Source organism: Mchenga conophoros, linkage group LG8 (assembly GCF_057382185.1).
Source record: "Mchenga conophoros isolate Kocher_MC1m ecotype Shallow Benthic linkage group LG8, M_conophoros_male_GT1.1, whole genome shotgun sequence".
Taxonomy (NCBI): Eukaryota; Metazoa; Chordata; class Actinopteri; order Cichliformes; family Cichlidae; genus Mchenga; species Mchenga conophoros.
Genome location: NC_140533.1, coordinates 24,087,248 through 24,112,115, shown reverse-complemented (window position 1 = coordinate 24,112,115; position 24,868 = coordinate 24,087,248). Strand labels below are relative to the sequence as shown.

Genomic DNA, 24,868 nt, shown 5'->3' with positions numbered 1-24,868 from the left:
TTCGTCTTCACATTTGTTCTACTTATTGGGGTTTTTTCTGTCTTTTTACTTTTAGTTTGAAGTAATTCATCATGAAGTAATAAATAGGCCAGAGTTATTTAAGGGGTTACGTGACCTCTCAAAGTAAAGTGCACTCATTTCCGTTCATAGTCATACCAAAGGTGTGTTGCTCTCTTTTATCACGGGACTTAACCTCATAGAGAGAATTTGTATTGTACTGTGTTTTGTGCTGAGAAAGCACAAAGACCCACAGGTCTGTTTTTTTATGTTTTTATTTTTATTTTTTTAAACACTTGTGCAGGATGTAAAATACAAGCCACTGCCGCTAAAACAAAGTCTTGTGGCGAGGGAATTAGATCAAGTATTTTCCCTTCCTGTCAGTTTGTGCACTTCTTCTTCTGGTTTGACTCACTAATTATGACAAAATGGAATAATACTTATGAGAAAAGCTGCCTCTAAGCAGAAAAAGAAACCACTTTTGTTCTCTTTTATTAACCGTTAGCTTCGTTTCTGTTTTAGACGTAGGCCTGAATGTTTGTTTTCTTGTAAATGAGAATTGTATTTATTTATTTATTTATATATTTTAAGCAAAAGCCATTAAAAAATAATACAGTACTGGTTTGGACCCATTTTTGCTTTTAGGCCTTTAGACATGCTCAGCAATAATACTAAGGTAGGCCATAGCATTTAAACTATTCTCACTTAGTAGTAAAGGGGTTCAAAGTGTGCCAAGCAAATATCCCCACACCATGACACCACCACCACCACCACCAGTCTAGCTGAAATAAGGGCGGATTTATGCTTTCATTCCAAATTGTGACCCAATCATCTAAATGTCACAACAGTAATTGGGACTCATCAGACCAGGCAACATTTTCCGGTCTTCTGATGTCCAGTTTTGATGAGCCCGTTTGAACTGTAGTCTCAGTTTCCGGTTCTTAGCTGACAGGAGTAGCACCCGGTGTTTTGGAAGTACATTTAGGTGTACCTAATAAAGTGCATGGAAGTACTGTCTCTTATTGCTTTTTTAAGATTAAAAATAGGTGGTTTTATTTTACACCTTGACCACAATTGAGTAATCTGAGTGTGAATTAAATAAGCACCGCATCAGTTAAACATTCATGTCTCTCTCACCCCCCCCCCCCCCCCCCATCACTCCGTCTAGGTGCTTTGTTGCTGGGTGGTTTCCTGTACAGCTGGCAGTTTCCCCACTTCAACGCCCTCAGCTGGAACTTGAGGGAAGACTACTCCCGTGGTGGCTATCGAATGATGTCCGTCACCCACCCTGCCATGTGCAAGCGGGTGGCCCTACGGCACAGCCTCGGTCTGATCGGTCTGTCAACTTTAGCGCCCGTGCTGGATGTCACCACCTGGACCTTCCCCGTCATCTCCTTACCCATCAACCTGTACATCAGCTACCTGGCCTTCCGGTTCTACCACAAGGGAGACCGCAGCAGCGCCCGAAAGCTGTTCTTTTGCAGCCTCTGGCACCTGCCCATGCTGCTGCTGCTGGCACTCACTTGTAAAAAGTATAGCAGTAATCAGGAGGGCGCCGCTCTACCTCGGGCCTTTTTACCCCTCACATTTCCAGCCAGCTAATTTCATAGATAACCCATGACATCAAAGACAGCTGTGGGACCCTCATTTTAACCACAATACTCCTTTAGTGTCTTACTTCAGTTGGATGGGAATGTGATCGGTGCTGACTTCATATCAGGACATGAGCTGGAAGCGGTAGCTGAATTACAGAAAACACACTGAATTATTACATCAGGTTGTAATCATTTGAATGTGTGTGTACTTTATATATATATTCTGTATTTATTTATAACGGGGCCCACTAGTTGATCTCTCTTTTACATGACTGATGTTGACATACTGTAGAGTATAAATTGTACAAATGCAAAAATCAAATCATCAAACGAAATGTTTTATTTTCAGTCAGTGTGTATAAAAACAGGACGAATCAAAGTTTATCCGGCAACTGCAGCATAGCAGTTATGTCGATTTTTGCTCGACTTTCACTTGATCCCTGATACTTGACGGTTAATAGGCCTTGTTGCGTTTTGCTTTTACACTGATGGGTCTCGATTCGTTAACACGATGCTTTAATTCCACATGGTTTGCCTGCACCAAAACAAAGGGAAGGCTTTCACCCCTGTAAGGAACAAGGGCAAATGCTCTCTGACAATAAATACGCCATGATCGTGATTCTGTCTTTTGTGTCATCATTTACTGTGTGTTAATAACTGTGCATGCAGTTGGTTTCTCTATACATATTTAAAGAACACACACGAACTGCTAGCACACCTCGTTAGGTGTTGCTGCCTGCATGATGTATGGATTTAGGTTTCAATTAAAGCCTTAGTGGGTATGCTCACTTTCAGAACAAATCGCCATCCCTCCAATGAGCTCCATTTAGCAGACCACCTCTGCACCTGTCAGTCAGCATGTGCTCCCCTTCCGCCTTTTACCCCTAGTTTTGGTATTTGGTTACATTTCCATCACCGCAGTCGGTGAAACAAGTGCCCCCTTCCTCTCGCTGCCATCCTCCTGCCATAAAAGGGGGCTGTAGGATTTAGCCGTGGCCGAGAGACCTGAAACGGCTCGACATCCTCGTAAAGCGCCTGACCGGATACAGAGTTTCATATCAGAGGGCTGAAGGAGAGCGATTGAGCCAGCTGCTACAGTTGGGGTGGGGTGAGGGGGCACACAACCTGTGTGGAGATTGAATGTCTTTACCAAACCTCACGGCTCAAAGTGATGGCCTGTTGTGGTTTACACGTGTTCATATAGAGATCGAGTGGTGAACCTCGCCTTGTACCATCAGGCAAGATAGTTGAAGTCTTATTGCTTTTTGTGTTATTATGTCCAGCCGTTGCTCCGAGTATAGAACAGTTTTTGAGTTTCTCTTCAGATTTAAGGTAAAAGGAAAAGAAAAATGTTTTGTTTAAATCATAGTAATTACCACTGAAAATCTAGGGAAAGTTCATTCTCAGGAGGAAATGTATAGAAGCTATTTAAAATTGCAGAAAATTAAAATAAACCTACTAGCTAGATTTTAAAAGAACTTTATTGGTTTCTCAGCAAAATTATATATGTGCCCGACTCTTTTTTTTTTTTTCATTCCTGTGTGTCACCTTAAATATAATTTCAAATATTTGATTGTATCCAATAATGTAAGTTCTGTAGGGTTTAATTGCTGTAGCTTTAATGGAGGGTGGTTTTAAGGAGACTTTATTGTGGTAAAACTTACAGTAGACATAAAAAAAGAAAAGACTGTTCAAAGCAGGAGAATTAAGATGTCTAAAGCGAAGCTAGAGCAGCTCTTTAAGTATTTGATTTCCAAGGACACCACAAGCTTCTGTTAGTAATAATACTTTACATAAAAGCTGACTCCTATATTACATAATAGAGTACATAAAAGCTGACTCCTATGTTACGGGGCATTTTAAACTTTAGATTTATCACATTTACTCAAATGTAGAATGAAGAAAAACTTCAAAAAGGCTGTGTCTATTATTATTTTATAAGTCAACAATATTTTATGAGTACTCTTCTCCCTTATTTCACTCCTCTCCATGCATAAAAACATGGAGGTCTCTCTTCTTCCCCATTGCTGATATCAGCCATTAAATCATTCATGTGATTTGCCAGTTCAGCGCGAGTGGGAGCTTTCATGCCAGAGTCAACAAAGTGAAGAGCGAAATATGCATCTGTAAACAGGGGAGACTCCCTGAGCAGCAATCTGCAGTCCAGCCCGGTGCAGAAAGCTTTCATATCCAGACTGAGACTCGGATCAGAGGAGGAGGGAAACGCTGTGCAACAGCTCGGATTCCAGGACTCTTCATACTCTTCAAGCGCAGAAATCTCAGGATGAAGGATGACCTCTGGCCTCTTTTCAAAGGTTGGTTGTTGCAAAACAGAATCCAAATAGCTGCATTAATCCTAAAGAAATATTTAGAGTGAAACTATACATCCAGCGCAGTAAAACTACATCCAAAAAGTCCTCGCAGGAATATGCTATTAGAGTAAAAAGTGACTCTGATGCCATGGGGAGAAAATATTCAGTAGGCTACGATAAACTCGCCGTGGAGCATCAACACAAGCAACAGGTCCTTTTACTGCAATGCCATATTTTTTTCCACCAGGAAAATTACTCATATTTATATATTTTAAAAAAATAGATCTGCTCTTAGAAATGCTCTGTTTGTGCGTCACGTTGCGGGCTCGGGATGATTATATTATCTTCAGTTCTTATTACAATTCAGGCCGTTGTTGCGACGTGGCTTTGACTCTTGCAGTCAAAACTTTAGGGGGGAAATGAATCGTGCTTGTTCGTGTGTAATAACACGCATGAAAAAGAAGGCTGCACAAATCATTAAAAAAACCCCACAATAGTTTATCAGTGGGTTGGCTGTTTCATAAAAGGGGCTAAAATACCGCGAGGTTTAAATCATCGATCTGTTTTGAGTCATCTCCAATCGAAAAGCACTCGGTGTCCCTGTTCTCCTCTCTTTTTCTCTAAAATGAAAATTTAATGCATGTTTCCGATACTCGATGCGTTTTATTTTCTGAGTTTGCTGAGCTTTGGAAGTTCTCAGATAAAAAAACAAAATCATAATAAAAAATAAATAAATAAAATAAAAAGCATGCCTTGGTTTGGAAGATGGCTGAACTATGACCAAAAAACCTCTCCAAACAAACTATATTTTAAAAGTTTGCCTACATTAATGCGAGGGATACTTTTTTTCAAGAATAAATTAATAAAGACACCTTCATGGCATACTTTCTTTAAAAGTAAAATAAATAAATAAACACACGAAAAAAAGATTAATAAATGCAGATTAAAATCGTGATTTTCTGCTTCTCAAGCTTTTGTCAGAAGCAGGATATTAGAATAACAAAGCCCGGGAGAGCACTCATGTTGGATTATCGAAGTATTGTTTCCTGCTTTGCATCGTTAATTAACGTGCTGAGTACTGAAAAAACTGCAAAACTAAGTTGGAGAACTAAGCAAAGTTATTGTAATGCGCGAAAAAAAATCCAATTAAGACACACGTTTAATACAAAGGAAATATACCTGGGAGTTATAGGCTAACTATTATTATTATTATTATTATTATTATTATTATTATTATTATTATTATTATTATTATTATTGTTGTTGTTGTTGTTGTTGTTGTTATTATTTAGTATGTCATTGTTAATAGGTTCTATTGCTCTTTAGGGGGGGGAGGATTGAAATTTTTGATAATATGTACAAAATATCAACTAAATAATGAAGTAACGCTTCCTGTTTCCAGTTCTAACCGCCAGCACTGTGCCCTCCTCATTTCTTCGCATTCACTCACAGTCTGTGTCATTCAAATTATGTGGTTTGTGAACTGAGATTATTTTTGCACTGTTTATGTAGCCTATAGACATTTTTTCACCACCATTTTTTCATATTTCTGACAACATTAGCTTTGGAATTCGTAGTTGAAAAAAAAACCATTTTGAAAATAGATGGGGGAAAAAACTGTGTGAACGATGAGTGAAACATTTAAAACTTCAGCTAATTGAACTCTTTGCCCGGTGTGAAAGTTTTCCAAACTCTCAGCAGAGTCCCGCACACACGCCTCATTTCCATACCCAGGATCCCACGGCCGGACTCGCCCATGCTCCCACCTGATTGGCCCGCTTGTATCAACATAAGCCTTGCATATTTATCTCCCTCGCGGCTATTGGCCGTTGCCGCCGTCATTCTCGCGCGCGTCTCTGTATAAGGTCTCGCGCTCACCCAGGAGCTCGTGCAAACCTGAGATGAGGCTCACGCGGGGCTGTGCTGCGCCTGTCGCAACTCAACACTTTCCCCAAATTTAAGCACCCTTGTGATTATCGTTTCCTCCATGCCTTCTCATTCCTGGATGCACCGATCCATCCGCTTTTATTTAGGCTAGTTTATTTGTTTGTTTTATTTGTAGGGTTTATTTATTTTTAGTTTTTTTCATGAGCATGTGCTTAATTTTGCAAGGATTGCAAAGGTGCCACCGGGAGTGAGTTAGGCAATATGCGCCGCTGGGATATGGTTTTCAACCGAAAGGCTTATGGAATATAGCCTGATTTTCCACAACCTGTATGCCTTCTGGTCCAGCCCCGTGAAGAAGAAACTAATACTGCTCAGCATCATGTTTTTAATCTGGGTATACATGCTGTACTCATGCGTGGGCTACTGTTCCACCATGCCAAGTTTGGTCGTGGAGAGTTACCGGGGCAAGGAGACTGGTTCTGCGGTGGGCAAGAGGACAGAGAGCAGCAGGACGGACCTGGTGTCCAGACTGCTGGCCAAACCGCAGCCCTGGGAGGATATAGAGAGTGACTATGAGGAGCCGTCCATCAGGACCGCTGCGTCCAGAGACCTGCTCAATAACGAGCTGGACTCTGACAGAGCCGAAGACTGGGACGAGATGCACGGGGAGCACCAAAGAGCCCCGGAGCCCAGCGCCATGTCCAGCTTCTCCAACGGCTCCGGGAGCAAGAAGCTGCCGCAGGCGATCATCATCGGGGTGAAGAAAGGAGGGACCCGGGCTCTGCTGGAGTTTCTCCGGGTCCATCCTGACATCAGAGCCGTGGGAGCGGAGCCTCACTTCTTCGACCGCAACTATGACAACGGGCTGGAGTGGTACAGGTAAAACTAATCACCGGGCGTTTGTTTATCTGGATGCAGGGCGAATACACTTTTCCGGGGGAAGAAACTGTACGAAAGAATTTGCAATGCAGTGCAGAACAGCGATGCTGAATTTATTTAGTAAGCCAGACAAACAAGGGTCGGAAAGGCTGTAGATTTGTGCGTCAGATTTAGAGGTTGCACACAATTTTTTGTAAGCTTGTTCATTTTTCAATCCAACAACATTTAAGTCATTTTTCTTTTTTAAACACAGCTTAATCTATTTACTCATAAATTGATTTATATGTCACTCATTTGGAGCCCATCAAAGCACACCAAATTCTAACAATTATCCAGCACGTTTTGAGTTTATTTCACAACTTAAACCTTTAAATAAACACACGGGTTGTTACCTCCGCTTTGTTCTGTATGTTTACGTCCTTTTGGATGTCGGCAGCACAGATTAGGCATTTATAATTAACTGTTAATTATGAGGGTTAATGGCTTGCTTTTTTCCCCTTCCATCGCGTGCGTAATTTTGTTTTGAAAGAATCGAAGAATTGAAAGCGCATTATGTAGCCTGATAGAGATTACGGTGAGATTGGCGTGTTTCTGCGATGTGCAGTGATCTCTGTTGGACACAGTGCAATATTGCACCTCCACGGGGATGCGTACTCAGGCTTGTATGTCAGATTCAAACCTACTTTTCCAGTTTCTTTGATTGAGTCGTGTTATTTTACGACCAAGGAGAGGTTTTAATTAAATTATTTCTCATTTATTACGTTTGTACGGGCTACAGTCAGGTCCTGACCGACCTTTCTCCTTCGCTTATAGTGAGCAAATACGGACAAATTTCAGACTACTCAGCTACAACGCCTTATGAAAAGAGTCTTGAAGCGCAATTCAAGAAAATCTGACCAACCTCACTGTGTTAAGACCCAGTTAAGAAAAAGGTAAAAAATCAGTTGATTTGTTAGATCAGGTTTGGAAAATTAAAAAATCTCAATATTATTACATGTTTGTCCCGTGAAATATTTTACCTAGTAGTGTTTGTTGCTCTGAAAGGGGTTCAGCTATTGTTATGTCAATGGGCTTAATGCAAGTAAATGGCATGTAAAAGACAATGAAAGGATTCTTTATAGAACAAAAGCCATTTACCATCTTCAGAGGTCCAGTCTGAGATTATCCTGGTCACTTAAGTGTTAATATAAGGAGCTGAGGGACTATTGAGCTTAATGACCATACTTGGCAGGTCACAGCACAGATAGACTTAAAAATATATTCTAATACTAGTTTTACACATATTTTGTTTCGTTTTAGTTATATTTTACTTATCTTATTTTTTATCAGTGCTCAGGTATTTTTTTAAGATATTTTTAAAATGCAGGTAAAGTTCCAGCTGTTCATTTACCAATGGTCAACTGATTTTATTGATTTATTATCATTTACTAATTGATAAAATGACACCTACAGATACAATGTTATTGTTTACGTTATAATCACGCTTTCAAAAACATTTACCCAATGTGGTTAATTACCATCTTTATTTATTTATTTTTTTAAGTTTAAGTTTTGTATGAATATAAAAAAAGCAAAGTTCATCAAAAGATTTTACACTTTAAATTGTGATCACGTCTTTGTGATTTGTTTTTCATGTGCTCGCTTTGATAGAATCATTGATTTATTGCAGCCAGATTAACTGGTTTGGGAAGGCGGTTATTTAACTGACTTCCAGCGACTGCATGCCCAACTTTTCTTGTATGGGGAAATGTGGAAAAGTACAGTCAGCTTTTAGACTATGAAATTCAATACTTTTTCAAAACCATGTAAAGAAATCAGGACTCAAGGTTTTGTGATAGAATTTTATTATTTGTTGATTATTTTGCATTAGAAACACAAGCTATTCGACAGCACTGGAGCAGTGTACACTCCACATTATTTTTATGTGTTTTATTTTTTGTGATAAAGGCGTTTTATGCTTTGGAGGCACATCTAAACAGCGCTTATGTTAAACAAAAATCCATGAACTTTTTGTTCAAGTTCATTCAGATTGGTAACAGCAAAACCTGTTATGAAATACTTCTGTTAAAGAACTGCAGTGAGGAGTGAACATTACAGTGAAACAGCTGGTGTAAGCAGTCCCTGTAGTGAAAAAAAGGGTTTCTTTTTCGAGGGTGAGGATGGACAGAGAAGGGAAATTATACTTAATTCATTGCTGATCCCCCTCACTGTCCCATTAGAATAAAATACTGGAGACGATTTGGCAATTTGGGAGGGGAATACTGACATTTTCCAGACAGAAGCAAAATTGTGTGGCATTGAAATATTTTCTGTGGGAATGTGATCAGAGATCATGGTCATTTATGGAGACAGTTATGTGTGTGTGTTTGTGTCTGAGTTGTGTAACGTACCTCTCATTGTTTGTTGATTTGCACAATCTCCCTGTCATGCACCATTGTAACTAGCTTGCACCATCCTCGCCTCCCCCAATGGGCACGCATTTAGCGTTGGAATTCCACCAAGTAAATGCAGCCGCAGAGAGAGATAGAGAGAGCAGAAAAGACTCGGGCAGGCAGCGGGAAGAGAAGTTTCAAAATGAAAGGAGGTGGAGATAACAAGTCCTTTTGTGGATTTCTGATGTTCTTTGACAGTTTTTAGTTGTGCCAAAGACAAACACATGATTCATGCTTTTGACCGAGGGGTCCTTGTATCAGGAGGTACACATTTTCGCAGTGAGGTCATGCATGAACTAGCCCCGACGAACACACACGCACACACACACAGAAAGAGTGACTCAGAATTAAGCAGGCCACTGTGACTGAATGTGAAGAGGAACATTGGTTCTTTATTTTCTATTTGCACCTGTTCCCTGGAGTAGTGTAAGCGAAACCGGTGTTATCTGATAATAATTTTAAAAACATGTATGCTTCTCTATAGCACACACATTAATGGCATAATTGCAGTAAGGTCATTCATAAAATAAAAAACTAATAGCTCCCAAAGAATAAGCACAGGGAAAACAGTGCAAGTGCTTTTTTTAAATTAACCACTTTCATTTTTGTGTGATTTTTCACAGACTGGTGTAGAACAAAGATAATTAGCAAGCAAACGTTTGTAACTGTGTTTCACTTGATGGAATAAAACAATCAGAGAGAAGTGACAGGAACGCTCATAAAAAGTTGGAGTGGTTTGGCTTTTTTGAGAGTTTATAGAAGTTTGTATTGAAGTTTTTAAGAAACTGCGAATAGCTTAAATCAGTTTTTTCCCTCAGTTTGTATGATCTTGTATGTCACCTTGAAACATGCTCTAACTCATGCACATTAGCTGAAGGCCTCTCTCCTTCCACACCGACTTTGTTTTCTTCAACTTGCAGTATTTTATTTATTCCTAACTCTTGTTGACTACAGTCCTCATCCCGCCCTGTCAGTCTGTGGTGCATATTGCTCTCTTCATATCCCATTTAGCCGTATTTGCTATGAAGGGGCTTTGATATGTAATTACTGTGCTGTGGTTTTGCTGTCGTGTCGCGGGCTCTGGTCTTAGCTCACTGTCAGGCCCAGGCACTGTTGACGCTGTCGCTCCTCCCTCGGAGTGGCTTTAGCATTAAACGAGAAGCTGTACACATGTCGGGCAGGGTGCAGTAACATAGTTTACGGCCATATAGTGGTATGTGTCATAGGTTTTCATATTGTGGTGTTAACTTGTGCTATTACTAAGCTCGTTTTAATTAGAACCTATCAGAGGCTGTCAGCTGTTTGTTCTCCGCATGAGAATTTTTAAAAAGGTTTGCTTCTGGTTGTGAGTTTAAAGAAGTGGTGTGTCGAAGTAAAGTAATATAACAGTTGGATCGCACACTTCATGTGATTTGCAATCAAAGGTGATTCCAGTTCTGTAGAGATTGTTCTGTCTGAATGGGTGCCTTCCCTGAGCAGGATGTCTCGCTGGTCAACCTTTGTATCGAGTCTGTGATAAAACACCGTGGAGGTAAACGGACTTAAAAAGCAGTGTCAGTAAAAGCTACTTACAGCACCACAAAAGGACAAGTGGAGCATTGTTGAAAGGGGAACTTCCTTTAAAAAAAATGAAAAGAAACCAAGTTCCTCTATCAGACTTAGGATGCTTGCGGAAGTCTGCACTGTTTGAAAGCCGTTATTTATCTCTACCCCCACTGCTAGTTCTTGAGGTGGAGTCAGACTGCATCTCTTGACCATGTCAGAGACGGTTCTGGATGGGTGCACGTCCTTTATCTGCTCGCCACAGGGGAGCTCCTATTTCCATGTAGGTGACCCATCCACTTTCTGTTGCCACTGACCTCACCCTCCTTTCTTCCTCTGAATGGCCAAAAGGGCCACCTGGTTCTATAGAGCATCATTTGACCAACAAAACATCGAGTGCTAATGTTTGCATACACGGGATGTTTTAAGGAAAGTCAGTGGGTACGTGGAAGTGTTGTTCATTCAATACATACAGCGTTATTGTAATAGGCTCAGCTGTGAAACCACAAATAATCTTCAGTTGATGTCACAGAAGACTGAAACTGTCAGACATCATACACAAATGTCTCCATGGCCTGACCCCTCTGGGATAGCCAGTATTGATTGGTCAGGCTTGATTGGAGGTAATGTGTAGAGGTGGGTTAAGAGCCTTTGACTGAGGTCAGACCCACGTCTGCTTGCTGACAGGGTCTGTGTGTTGACCATCTGCAGAGCTACAGAAAGCTGCTGGAAGCTACAAGCCCCACAGGGGATCTTACAACGCTTCATAAACAATCGCACGACAGCAGAAAACCTACTGAGTTATGTACAGGAAGACTTAAAAAAAACATTATTTTTAAACTGTGTTTGATAAAAATCAAGTACTGAAAGTTTAAGTGGCTCTCATTCAGATGGAGCTGCAGTAAAGACAATGCCAGATTCATGATTAGATACTTTGGCCCTCTGATTGTTTCCTGATTCCTGGAACTCCACAGTTCCTCTGGGAATGAGCGCCCGGCCAGCCAACCGTACAGCTGACAGCAGGTTCACATCCTCTGCTCAAATCCTCAATAGCAGTGGCCAACGTGAAAACAAGCAGTTTGAAACTGTGCCTCCGTGTTGGCTAAACTTCCACCTTCAGTTCCCATATGGGTGGATTATTCGTCAGTGGCACCCTGTTTCTCATCGGTGCCTCCCAGTTCTTCCCCCAAACATCATCCTCAAATCTCTTCCTTCTTTTCCAGTTTTCCAGCTGCGCACTTGTGTTGCTGATGTGCAAGAATGGTGTCACATGTCATACTTGGTTTTTACATTTCTGGGTGGGGCTCACTGCAGGCCTCGATGACCAGCCGTGACCCACTACCAGAGAAGGCTTTGGTCAGTGTAGAGGGGCGAGGGAAGCCCTCTCCTCTTTGCCTAAGCTGGCGTAGCCCGGTCAAGAATACAGAGTGACCTTGGGGGAGGTGGAGAAGCAGGGAAAAAAGGCAGCTTTTATCCCCAAATTACAACCGGTTAATAGTGAAAGGGGAGACCTGTGGAGAAGGGAGTGGCAGCGCTGTGCCGTGGTGGTTTGCATCCCCCATCCTTCTCCTGTTGGTGTGCAGAGAACACTAGCCACACCAGTGAAGACAATATAGCTGCAACAGACAGCAACCTCCTGCTGAATCAGAGGATAAAAGAGGAGGCTGACAGGAAGTTGCTGTCAACATTTGACTCAAATGGATGATGCAAAGAATAAGAAGACAAAGTCATTCAAACAAACACAAATAAACCCACACAAACACATTTTTAAAAGACACATTTTGTGGCATTGTTTTTTTTTTTGCAGTTCTGTATAAAAGGAAGGTTGGATTGGGGGCTATGTTGGAGTGACTTAGGGATTGCAGTGCATGTAGTAACATCTGTGTAAGTCAGGACTGGCGCTGCTTTGTTAGATGTCAAACTCCTCTGGTTACACAATGCCAGCGTGCTATGCAAAATCACACACCGGGGCGGCATTACACTGGCTTGTGTCAGTGTAAATAAACAATGGCATCATAAAAAGAGGCTTGAATGGCATTGATGTAAAATCTCTCTGTTTATAATGCCAAAGTAATTCAAGCCCACCAACAATAAAATGCAAAGAATTCAAATGAAGTGGTCTTGGAGCAAGGAGAAAGGAAGCTTAGGATGGAGAAAGCGGTATACAAACCCTCCCTCTGTGTTACGTGTGAATTAGACCCTTTTTAACGAGGTGATAATTTGGATGTTGTTTTACATGTCAGAACAGAACCAGACATCCTCCCTCCAGAGTTAATGGTCAGTCATTGCTGCTAAATAAACACTTTCTGGCACATTAAAAAGGTTCCCCTGGAGGCTGCTGGAGACAGACACCCGTATACCATTTTGTTAATTATTTACTGTTACTCTTCTAAAGGTAGGTTAATCAGGTGAGTCTTATGTCCTTTCCAAAGGAAAGGAAAAGTAATTTAGGAGTGGGAGGAACGGAAAAAAACTGATGACGGTAGACCTTTACAGCTTCACTTGTCCCAGGTATTAAGTCCCAGAGGTAGCCATTAGGGTGTTGGAGAGCGAGCCTGCCTGTGGGAGAAAGGAGGACACGCTTTCTCTCTTACACTCACTCACACACACACACACACACACACACACACACACACACACACACACACACACACACACACACACACACACACACAGAAAGAGAATGCAAGGAAGGTCTCTCGAGGTTTCCATTAGCCTGGCAGTAAAAGAGCAGAGCTCATTAGAAACCTCGAGCTGTCTCCCTCCACCTTGGCTGCTCGACACTAGTCACTCTCTCCATTTAGATGTACTCCCAGTGCTGTTGGGCTCTCGTAAGAGCTGTAAGAACACTTCAGCTCACCTCTAAGACAACCTGGCCAAACTCTACTCAATGCCAATTATTTTTCCACCACGTGCAGTTTTTCTCTTCCTTGTTTAACTGATCTAAAGCTGAAAACTGCACTCAGTTACTTTAGAAGCAAAAACTACTCCTCCATTATCTGTAAGTTATATTAATATTACTGTAGCGGTTATGTGCTAATTTAACACCAAAACACCCCAACAGGAAGTCAGATATTAAGATCTTAGTGAAGATTATTTATGAAAGGTGGACTAAATTTTATTTGCTGAAAAAAAGATGAAAAGCCTGATGATTTCTATCTTTGTGTGAAGAGTGCCATCGAAATAAGACTAAAGATAGTTTCCAAATCGGAAAATTTAGAGCATTCTGTGTTTTGGCATGTCTGTTAAATTATGGATGTGCGCTGGCATTTGGAAGCCAGAAATACATCAAAGTGAGCTTATCACGAATGTGTTTAATCGCAACATTCTTTTTTTTCCTCCTAAATACTGCAAAATTATTAATTGCGTTGCTATTTTTAGACCCTGGCAGCACTGGAAGCACTTGCAGAATTCAGGAAGGTGACTTGACATGTAACATGTTTATTTACTAAAACCACGGTATTTCTCTAACCCTAGCAAAGCATAACACATAACCACCAGTTGGAATCTGGATGGAAACCCTGCTCTTCTGTGTACTGAGAGCTCTGTTTGCCCACCTCCTTAGCGAAAAATGCCTCTGAATGGAATTTATAGCAAACAATGCAGCAAAACATAACTTAGTTCTATAAAGCTGAAGACAGAGTTATTGCTTGGAGATGTTATTGTATATTTATATAAAAAAATCTATCCTTTCAGACCAAGGAAAAGAGAGAGATTAAAGGATAAAAACTGCTTCTGCCACTGTTTCCATCTCGGAAAGGAGTAGGTTAATTGTCATGCTATCCCTACTCAGTATAGCTAATTATATGTTTGCTTGGGAGGCAGGCTGTCTTTAGGAATTTGTAAACCATTAACCTGCAGCAACAGCTGCAGCGTGAGTAATAGAAGCAAAATGATAGAGCCCAAACACACGCAGAGATGGTTTTGGGCTTGGTGAGTGACATACAGTAGAGAGGAAATCCCCTCTTTCTTGCACACACACTTTGTAGTTCACCTGTCTTCAAAAAGGTGTGCAGGCAGTTACGGATGACAGCCAATTCAAACAGGATGCAAAGTAGCTTGCTCGCTCCCTCTGTCTCTCTGTGTGTGACTGAGTGTGCGCCTAGGGAGTGGGGGTGGTGGCATGTAAGTTCTTCTTGAGTCTGTTTCATCTTTTATTCATCTCTGCTGTAGCTAGATCAAGGAGTCATGTGCCTCTTGGTGCATGTCAAGCGTCAGGAAAGCAGTCAGAATGGCTGATTCTGACTGCACACCCACACATCAACACCCAGATATGCTTAGACACACACAGAGTAGGCAAACACTTGCTCCTATACACAAACCGAGTCTTCACCTGCAGCTCCCCGTTGTTGTTTGCCCCGTTGTTTTTTCTTTTACGGTTCACTGGTTTATTTCATCCCAGCTGTCATCCAGTCGCACCCTGATACTGATGGAGTGGTGGAATGCGTGGCTAGCTCCGGGGTAACACCTTCAGCAAACACCCCAAGCAAACACATTAATTAAAGAGGATTACTAGTGCTAAACAAATTTTGGCTAGTATCACAAAGTGGAGGCTTTCACAGCGTGTCCATCTGATGGCTGACGCACACGCAGCGAGTAGCTTGATCGCTGTGGTGGTGTCAGGTGAATCATCTTGTATCACATGTCAAACAAAGTGATGAGATGTAGTCTTAAGTTATGCTTAGATGATGGGATCTTTCACTTCTTTAAGGTTGGCCAATTAAAGCTTTTTACTTTTTTTCTTCTTGGCCGATGCTTTTAAAAGCCCGAAGGAGGAAAAATAGGACAGCACTTGCGAAGAGTTGCACATTCAAAACGGGAGGAGTTACTGCTACTTTCTTCTCCCCGCCATGCCTTTCACCAACTCCTCTGTTTTATTTATGCCACATGGTGGGCTCCCTCGCTTCGCTGCAGGGTTATTAACACTCAGTAATTCTAGGCAGCCGCCTATGGCCACAGGCCGGTGTGGTTCCAGGCCTGAATAATCTCTGCGGCTCCACACATTCCAGTGTTGTTTTCCGAAGGTGCCAGATAGCAACAAATGCACTTGAAAACAGATTTTCCGAATAGGAAAACTTATAGTTAGTTTTAAAATTGAATAATTTGTGCTTGTCACGCCTCTGCAGCGCTACCCATCATAAGGTAACCACGACAGCATCAGAGAAGAATGTCTCAACCTCACTTAAGTATTTTCAGGACATTACAGAGGGGGGTAAACATGAAGCCCATGGCATTATATGTGGTGGTTTGTTCTCTATTTATTTATTCTGCTTTACTTGTGTCTGATGTTGCCTCCAAAACCAGGCTGGGTATGAGCCCAAACGAGTGTGCATGGTCTGCAAACCGCAAGGCCTGACTTCCCTTCTTTCCCACTTTCTGTCTTTCCCTCTCTTGTCGATTCACATTGTCTCTGTCATTCACGCTCCCACTCCTACACACTGTTTTACACACACATTCCTTCTGTAAGAGGCGCTAAAATGAAGAGGAAAAAAAAAAGCTCCACATCAGTGAAGTGCAACTCCCTGACTTCAGCTTAAAATGATGGATGGACGGGTTGCGACGGTTGGGTTAACTGTTTTGTTTACTTGGAGGGTCAGGATATTCCCAGGCTGCTTTGACATAGCGCAATGTCTTGATGGAGTTCAGGGCCTAGGAGTTACATTTATCAACCAAATCAGGACTTCAAGCCCAGAATTTCTGTGTCAAAGTGTCACAGAGCTCTGACCAGTTTGTCCTCTGCAATCTGTGCTGCTCTGAGAAAGATTAAAATGCTAGCGAATAATTACACCCTGACCTTTTAGACCCGGCTGTGGAACCTTTGGCTATTTCCTTTTTGTCCTTCCTTCCGTTCTTGATAAGACCTTGTTAGCAGAAATGCTGTGATAAATGTTCTAGGTATGACCTTGAGTCAAGACCATGGGTACTATTGTTGGTGAGACGGTGGGACTTTCTAAACAGAATCGCTTTTTAGTAGAGGAACAGAGATAGGGGTGGGAAGTGGTCTGCAGTAACTCCATTAATACTGACAGGCACTCTTGACAACAGCATTCCCAGCAATTCGGAGGAGGAATTTTGCTTTCAAGCAGCACTCCTCCTTTTAGCTGCAAGATATGCCCCATCCCATGCAGGGTCCTGCTCTCAAGGTCTGAGTGTGTGATACTAGGCTAGCCTGCATTATTAATCCCTTTAGCAGACAGAAGATTTGGAGGGGCTTCCACTCAGCCACCTTCTCTTTACAGTGAAACCATTATGCACTGAAGCCAGGCTGTTAATTTGAGGCTGTAGCATGACTTTGGTGTGTGTGAAATGTACATGCACATATGGAGACTTACTCAATAGTATGGCCAAAGGAATGTATAGTTTTTGGGGTTCCCAAAGATATATCACCATCAAACTGTAAGATAAAGATGCACACAGACACCTTTCAGCTTATACTCCTGCAAGATCTCATCTTTAAGCAGGGGTGTCTGGCTCTTCTCAGCCAGGAAATGAGCTGTCAAAAAGCTATAAGTGACCACATACTAACACCTGGACTCCTCTTCGAGTGCTTGAAAGAGAGACCAGATGAAGCTTCTGCGACTCCATTCAGAGCACTCCTCCCTCTCTGCATTGGAGTGGCCATAAACCATCTTCTTTATTCTTTTAATTTACAGCCAAAGCCATGCTCTGTGGTAAATATAATGTCAGACTCCAGGCACTGTGGAGCGTATTTCAAAATGTCTGGCTTCTGTATGTACTTAAATGCTACTTTGAAAATATTCCGTGAACCAGCAGAGCCGTGCATGCTTGCCTCCCTCAGTAGCATCTGTAGTGCGCATGTCGTGTAAACATGTTGCTTACTGCTGTTTCATAGCATGCAGGCTACTATGAACAAAACCCTCATCCATGAATTCTTTCATATGCGTTTGTGATGCACATGAAATGTCCTGCATTTCCAAATCAGGCTCAAATGCTTGTTGTCTCCTGGGTTGAAAAGATGGAAATAGGAACACTTTGGACTGTGAATGAACAAATGGCTTTCGAGATCCTTATCATCAAGTAAGGAATAAAGATGTGTCTTTGTATTTCCTGAAAATGCTTGTACGTTCAGCGCATTGGTTCATGAGAGGGTCTCGGAAGGAGGCCCTTGGAAAAGAAAGGGAGCCTTTCAGTACCTCTTCCCTCATTTCCTCCCTCTCCTGCTTTATACTCGTGAAGTGTCACTTTGCTATCGGACTTCAAGGCCTGATTGCCAAGGGTCGAGTGAACCATCTTAGATCACTGGAAAAGAGACCGGAGTGAATGTAAAGAAAACTCAGCACAAAGTTAAGTGCTTGATTCCTCTGAAGTGCCCGATTTGTTTGATTTTCTTACACTAGTGTATGCTGACAGGTTAATTGAGCCTGTACATAAACATGCTTAGAGCACTGTACAGTGTATACTGTTGTATACTGTTGTTGTGGGTGTTGTTACCTCCCATGGGACGGTAATACTCACTCCAGGGTATTCAAGCCATAGAAATCAGAGTGCATTAGCTTTAAATGCCCACGCGAGTAAAGCCACACCCTCCCTTTTTATGGTCGATACAGAATGCCCTCCGATTTGTCTGTATTCAAATAAACAAACCCTAATTTGAGATTCAAATGCTTTCAACATCCAGACATGTGAGATAATTGAAAACCTTTTGTATCAAATATAAAATCGACAGACGCACGCCAAATAGCTTTTTTCCTTTTGTCTTTGAGCAAACCAGTCATTTTGTCAGGGATGCTGTGAAACAGACAGCTCAGTGGCAGCCCGTTATCATTGAATCAAATGTGACAGGAGGGAGGCAGAAACATCAGATCGAAATAACCCTCATTCTGAGCTCTGATGGGATGAGGGCTATTTAAAGCGCAGGCCAAAGGGCCGCTCCGCTGGCCCTTCTTTGATGCTGTCATGTGACAGCGGCTTCTGCTTTCTGTCTTATCACTGTTTTTAGCTTACCTGTCAACTTGGAATTATTCTTAATGGAAAACGATGTCCACACACACACACACACATAAGTATATATATGTATATAACAATTTCAAAAGTGCCACCAAGCAAAGAATTCTTTGTGATATACTATATGAGGTCCAATAAGTTATTTGGAGTGTTATTGTTTCCTATAAAAGACAAGAGTTGCTTTTATCTAAAGGGGACAGGGTGATGTTTGCAGGGCAATTTTGGCACACGTTTCACTTAAGAGCTCTCCAAACAGCTTCTCTTGAGGTTGAGAAGGATGGCGAAGTGCTCCACTCAGGCCCCAGTAAGCACCCACCCTCCACTTTCTGCCCCCTCTCTACCCTGCCCCCATCCCCGCCCCTGTGCCCTGACCACTGCCCTGCTCACCCCTCCGCTCAGGGACAAAGGCTCACTTTCAAAGAAAAGGAGGAAAAAAGAGGAGCCCGGTGTCACAGAATTGCCTGTTTGCTGACGGAATCTTTAAAAGCAGCACCTCATAAATCAAAAGAGAGCATAATAGGCATTGTTTTTCCAAGAGCTACTTGTCCCACTTAAATTCCCCTCCTTTTCTCTCTTTTCTCCTTTCCTGCCTTTTCCCCTCCGGCTTCTTTGGCAGAGAGAGTGGGCAAAGTCTGAGGTGGAGATTTTTTATTAGGGGGGCCCTCTTCTTGTGGATTTGGCGCCTTTTAGGGGTTTCCTCGCCACTTTCTGACCATCCCCTAGTTTTATGCTCCTTCAACCCCCAACACTTGATTTTTTTTTAGGATTCCCTGAGCTTGGATCAGCATAATCTATCACTATGCACATTGTAACTCAGGCCTCCTCCCTATCTCCATGCCACATTGTCGTGTTGAAATCGGATTAGCTCGGGAGCCATTTGCCTCTTCTGTTTGGCTCTGAACTCTTTTTGTATGTTAGCACAAGGAATGACAAAAAGCTTGCAGGCAGTATCACCATTGTGCATCGAGAGAATGAAGAATGGCATGCAGTTTGACTCAAGCATGTTTGGTTTATACTCCTTGAGGAGATTCAAGAGGTGCTTTTCAAAAACGTAGCGTGTGTTCATGTGCTGTTTGCATTTATACATCCAGAAATGGCTTGCTGGCGTGCACGTTCTGATTTCAACAGGCTATTAATGTTTGGAAATAAGCTCGCTTTTCCCTCTCGTTTGCTCCGTTCACTCGACTGATGTGTCAGTAATCAAGATGATATCATCATAATTAGATCACAAGCACTGCATTAAGATTACACAAATGCCAACAACATTTCCATGAGACATTTTAGTGATTACCCAACATTACCCTGGGTATTTTTTTTCCCCTCCCCACTTTTCAACCTCGTGCGCACTGATATGTGCATTGACGACAGAGAGCTGATGTTACATGAATTAACCACGAGCTAAATGGACATGAACTAGATTCCAGCCTTTAGAGTATATTCCTGAGGAGCAGATGGAGGTCTGGGAACGAATCAAGCATTACAAATATCTAAATGTACAGAATGTCTTCAGCCTTTGTCACCTGTAAACATATTGTGTAGGATTACAAAGTGTTTGAATGGGATCTGCTACCATAGTACTGTCTACACAATGGGCTATTAGTGTTCTGGCCTTAACAACAAAGGCGAGCTTCAGGCTACAACAGCCTAACAGGAACCTTATCTGTGAGAGTGTTTTCCCTGATAGATCAATGCCCTCAGTTATCTCTCCCTTCCTTTGAATGATTTCAACTGCTTTTTCTTCATTCTTTGTTGGGATGTTTTATGTCTTGAATTTCAGCCCATTTTGTGTGTGTGTAACAGTCCTTTGAATCCTTTCCATCCAGCAAAAAACAGAAACATATTTGATCTCACGTACATTACACAGGCTACTTTTTCTCCCGGTCTGGGGGCCAAACAGCGAAAAGCGATCCACATCCCAATGTCAGTCAAACCGCTCTTATCGCCTCCACCATAATCTAGACTCTGAGTTTGGCCACTAGTTCTGAAATCCGATGCGGAGAGAGCAGAGTGCGTTCACTTTTCCTTCAAAACCAGTTGTTCCCATGTATCTCTTGATTATATGTCTGCATGTAACATATATGTTTAAAGCCCATTTGCCAGTTTTCGCACAAAAGCAAAGCCATTCTTGTCAAAAAAAACCTTTCTGAAACAAACATCATCATCTTTCTGTGGTGCTGCATTTACTGGGGGTCCAGTAGGGTGGTAGAGAACCGTGGCCATCTATACCTGAATCAGCAAGGCAAATTTTTTGTGCCTGTTTGCTCCATTGGGCATATCAAGAGATTTTGATTAAATGTGACCACTTTGAAACATATCCAGCAGTGAGGTTTGGGGAAAAGCAACTCAGGGAAGACACATCAGATAATGGAATCTGCACATGCTGTGAGTTAATTTGGAAAGAAAATACACTGTAAGGCTCATCAGAATTATTCACAATGAAATGAAATGAAATCTTGCCCCTTCTAGGTGATCTGGGTGTTGCATTTGTCTTCTCAACCATGCAAGTCTGTGCAAGGCTTAGAAAACCTAATATGGTTAACGAGAGGATTGGTCACATTTAGAAATTCCTCTAGTTGTTTGATTCTGGAGTAAATAAAGGTTTTCTGTTTTTTCTCAGAAGTGAGATATCTCATGAGTGAGTGAGCTTGTTGATGTTGGAGAGCTGCCTGCACTAATAGGTTTTCAAGCCCTATAATAAGGCTTTACAGGCTTAGTGAGTCATTGATTGCAGAGCACAGTACACTCCATCAACTTGATTACATTATGCAAGAACTTACTGCATCTTACCCTTCTCCTAACCTTCTTTTTGGGCCTGCTTTCTTTTTTCTCTGCAGGGAGCTGATGCCCAAGACCCTGGAGGGCCAAATCACAATGGAGAAAACTCCCAGCTACTTTGTGACCAGGGAAGCTCCTGCCCGAATCTCCGCCATGTCCCGGAACACCAAGCTGATCGTCGTAGTGAGGGATCCTGTCACTAGAGCTATCTCCGACTACACACAGACACTGTCTAAGAAGCCTGACATTCCCTCGTTTGAGAGCCTCACCTTTAAAAACAGGACTACAGGGCTCATTGACACGTCATGGAGCGCCATCCAGATTGGCATCTACGCCAAGCACCTGGACAACTGGCTGCAGTACTTCCCCATGGAGCAGATCCTGTTTGTGAGCGGCGAGCGTTTGATCAGCGACCCAGCTGGAGAGCTGGGCCGTGTGCAAGACTTTCTCGGGCTCAAGAGGATCATCACAGACAAACATTTTTATTTCAACCAGACCAAGGGATTCCCGTGCCTGAAGAAAGCAGAAGGCAGCAGCAAGCCCCACTGCCTTGGAAAAACCAAAGGGCGAACCCATCCAAACATTGACCCTGAGGTGGTGCAGAGACTACGAGACTTCTACAGGCCCTTCAACATGAAGTTCTACCAGATGACAGGACATAACTTTGGCTGGGATTGATGTGAAAATGACTTTTTTTTTTAATTTTTTGAGAAGTTGTCTTTTTTCCTCTGTAATTCAAAGGCAAGATGTGGAGATATTGTTATGTATATGTAAAATGTACAGAAAATCTATTTTATAATAATTTATTTTTATTTCTAAGCAATTAATTCACTAAGCTGCCTAACCATATTTGTACATAACATCTGACCCACGTGTTGTTTTTAACATTCCTCGTTTTTATTTTGAATTCTCATGCTCCTCCCTTGTGGTCCTGTAAACTCAGTGGATTTACTGGTGCTTCATAATGCAGATAATCAGCGAAGATTGAAGCAGAAACTAGGGCGGAAAGTGTAGAGGCACCATATTACGGGTACAGAGTGCTCACAGAGAAGTGGAGAATCTTCATGTATACTTACATCACACACTTTACCTTCATCCTCTTCATACCCTTTCTCAAAGCCATTCTTTTTTAAGGTGTTTCACATCCTTCTAGGTTTTTCATGGTGCAATTTTCCTGCTCTGTCATTGACCCTAAGCAGCACATCTCTTGTCCCATTCCACTCAATAACAGGTAGATCAATAGACCTAATTGATACTCATCGTGTCACTCATGCTTAAAGTATACAGCTGCCCTTTCATTCTCAGTGCTCCTGCTGCCTGCTCTAATGAATGGCCCATCCATCAAATGTTAAATCCTATCCCGGACCACATAAGGGCCCATGTTAACGTTATGCTAATCAAGTAAAGGTAACTGGCAGATCGATCGAGCCTCTGCTCTCTAGCTCCACATTTGAAGTAGTGTTGGCTGGTAGCCAGGCTTTTGCCCTATCTACTCAGTTCAAAGGTCACACAAAGTCTCAATCAAATTTCCTTGAGAGGCATTTGATTTGTTGAGGAAAAGAGGAGTTGGTGCACAGCGGGTCACAGGGACAGCGCGTCCTATTTTCTTTTCTTCTTCTTTGCGTGAGGTAGCAGAGGCATATCTGCCTGAAATCGAGCATAAAGATAGAAAAGATGACAGAGAGACGACGGCAAGGTTTCGCCTCACTGAAATGGCACTTCTTCAAACAGAAGTCCACCAGGCCCCATCTTAGATCCCAGACTAAACAGATCAAAGGAACAGGAAAGGTTTTTGTGAAGCACTCATAGCACAGCAAGAATTGCCTCAGGCAGGGTTTCGGTGTCTAACCTCTTGTGTCATCAGAAAACCTCATGTGCCATCATCCATGGCCGTTATACTTTATGCCTTATTCACTCTTCTCAAGTCTCATCTCTTCAATCTTAACACTCGTTGCCAAAAAAAACTTCATGTCGATATCATGTTTCACACGGCTTAGTCGCGATCTGCTTTTGTCCCCGGCATTGCTTCTTAGTTTTTGTCTTTCTACTTGAATTCTTGATATGCAAGAGTGAGAAAATGTGTGGTGATCATCTTTGAAGTGATGTCTTTGCAGCGGATGGTGCACCATCATAAGGGCACGGGGCTGCTTTCACGCTATGCTACGCTACGCTGTGCTATACTAAGCTATGCATGCTCGGTGTGGCATCAGTTATGAAAATGCAGGCATGATGGAAATTAATTATTAGCGCCCAGAGAAGGGTTTTAATGCGTTTATGCAGAGCTCAGACTGAATGTAGACAACCTATCCACACAAGAAAACTCATTCAAGTCAGACTGCCATTTAGTGAAAAGTCAAATCTGATTGTCCTTATTAAAATAAGAAAATGTTGTGCCTCTTCAACTGTTGGATCCAACACAGTTAGCCTGCTTGCGTTAAAACAGGCAACCACTTATTCTGCTATTTCTCTTATTTTCCATTTGAAACCAGCTACCTGGTTTCACCTCAAACCAATGGTTGCTAGCAGGGGTGATTGAGGCTTGCTTTTATTCTGCCTGAGCGATGGTACTCCTAGTGAGAACGTGTTTGAAGAAAGCCTTCATTGCCTCTTCTCTCCTTAGTGCAATGTTTGATTATTAAAAGCATTTATGGTGACCTCTTTCAGCAAGCTGTCACGTTGTTGAAGAAAAGTCGGACATTTTCCTGTAAGCTGATGGGAGTACTGCATTTGACTTCTGTTCATTTTTACTGAGGGGATATCTGAAAAAAAAAAGAAACAAGAAAAAAATAAAATAAAACCCTTGCACCCATGGGTTTACTCCCATGTTGCTGCATCTGTTATGGTTGAGTTTTATTCAGCCTGTTTTCAGATCTAAAAATGTTAGAAATGTTTGTCTTATCCACATATTATATGTATTTAGTCTAGCAGATCTGTATGTACAAAAATGAAAAAGACATGTAAATCAAGTATTTTGTGGTATGTACATCAAAGGAATTAATTTTACACAATGCAAGAGCAACATGGAGCAGATGTTTCTAGATGATTAAATACTGAACATTCATAATATTTCTTTGTATGAAGAAATAAATAAAAAAATATATATTTTACCAAATCTTCTGGTGCTTGACTTGTATCCTTGATTCTATTCGAGGACTACACCATCTGCATACAGTACTCTCATGAATACTGCATATTCTATTACATACTACATCTTTTCCATCAAGTGGTTTTATCTGTGTATATAGTTTTAAATAGAGTAATTCACCAAGCTATGTTATTTGTTTAGTATTTTCAGTGGCATGAGGTCAGACAAGACAAGCAAAGTGGAAAAGAAATGAGGAAAACAGCATCAAAAAAGGCATAGTAGGTACACTAAAACAGATTTTATGGTTAAATGTCCTTTTAAAGTTTAACTGCTTTATTTTTACAGTTTCTTTTTCACGAGTCAGCTTCAGCCAGTCATGATATGTTCTAAGTATATGGC

General features: G+C 41.8%; 2 protein-coding genes across 2 annotated transcripts in view; both read left to right on the top strand.

The window, feature by feature from the left end:
- cox10 (cytochrome c oxidase assembly factor heme A:farnesyltransferase COX10) overlaps window positions 1-2,209 on the top strand; it is a 35,652-nt gene extending 33,443 nt beyond the window's left edge. The window contains exon 7 of the mRNA XM_085285121.1: window positions 1,166-2,209. Coding sequence (XP_085141247.1) covers window positions 1,166-1,599 — 434 coding nt within the window. The 3' untranslated portion in view covers window positions 1,600-2,209. The remainder of the gene's footprint in view (window positions 1-1,165) is intronic.
- Window positions 2,210-5,782: 3,573 nt separating this feature from the next.
- On the top strand, window positions 5,783-24,496 carry hs3st3b1b (heparan sulfate (glucosamine) 3-O-sulfotransferase 3B1b). Its single transcript, XM_085285122.1, has 2 exons — window positions 5,783-6,670; window positions 21,444-24,496. The coding sequence occupies exons 1-2, from the start codon at window positions 6,090-6,092 to the stop codon at window positions 22,060-22,062; spliced, it is 1,200 nt and encodes a 399-aa protein (XP_085141248.1). The 5' UTR covers window positions 5,783-6,089; the 3' UTR covers window positions 22,063-24,496.
- Window positions 24,497-24,868: the final 372 nt, after the last annotated feature.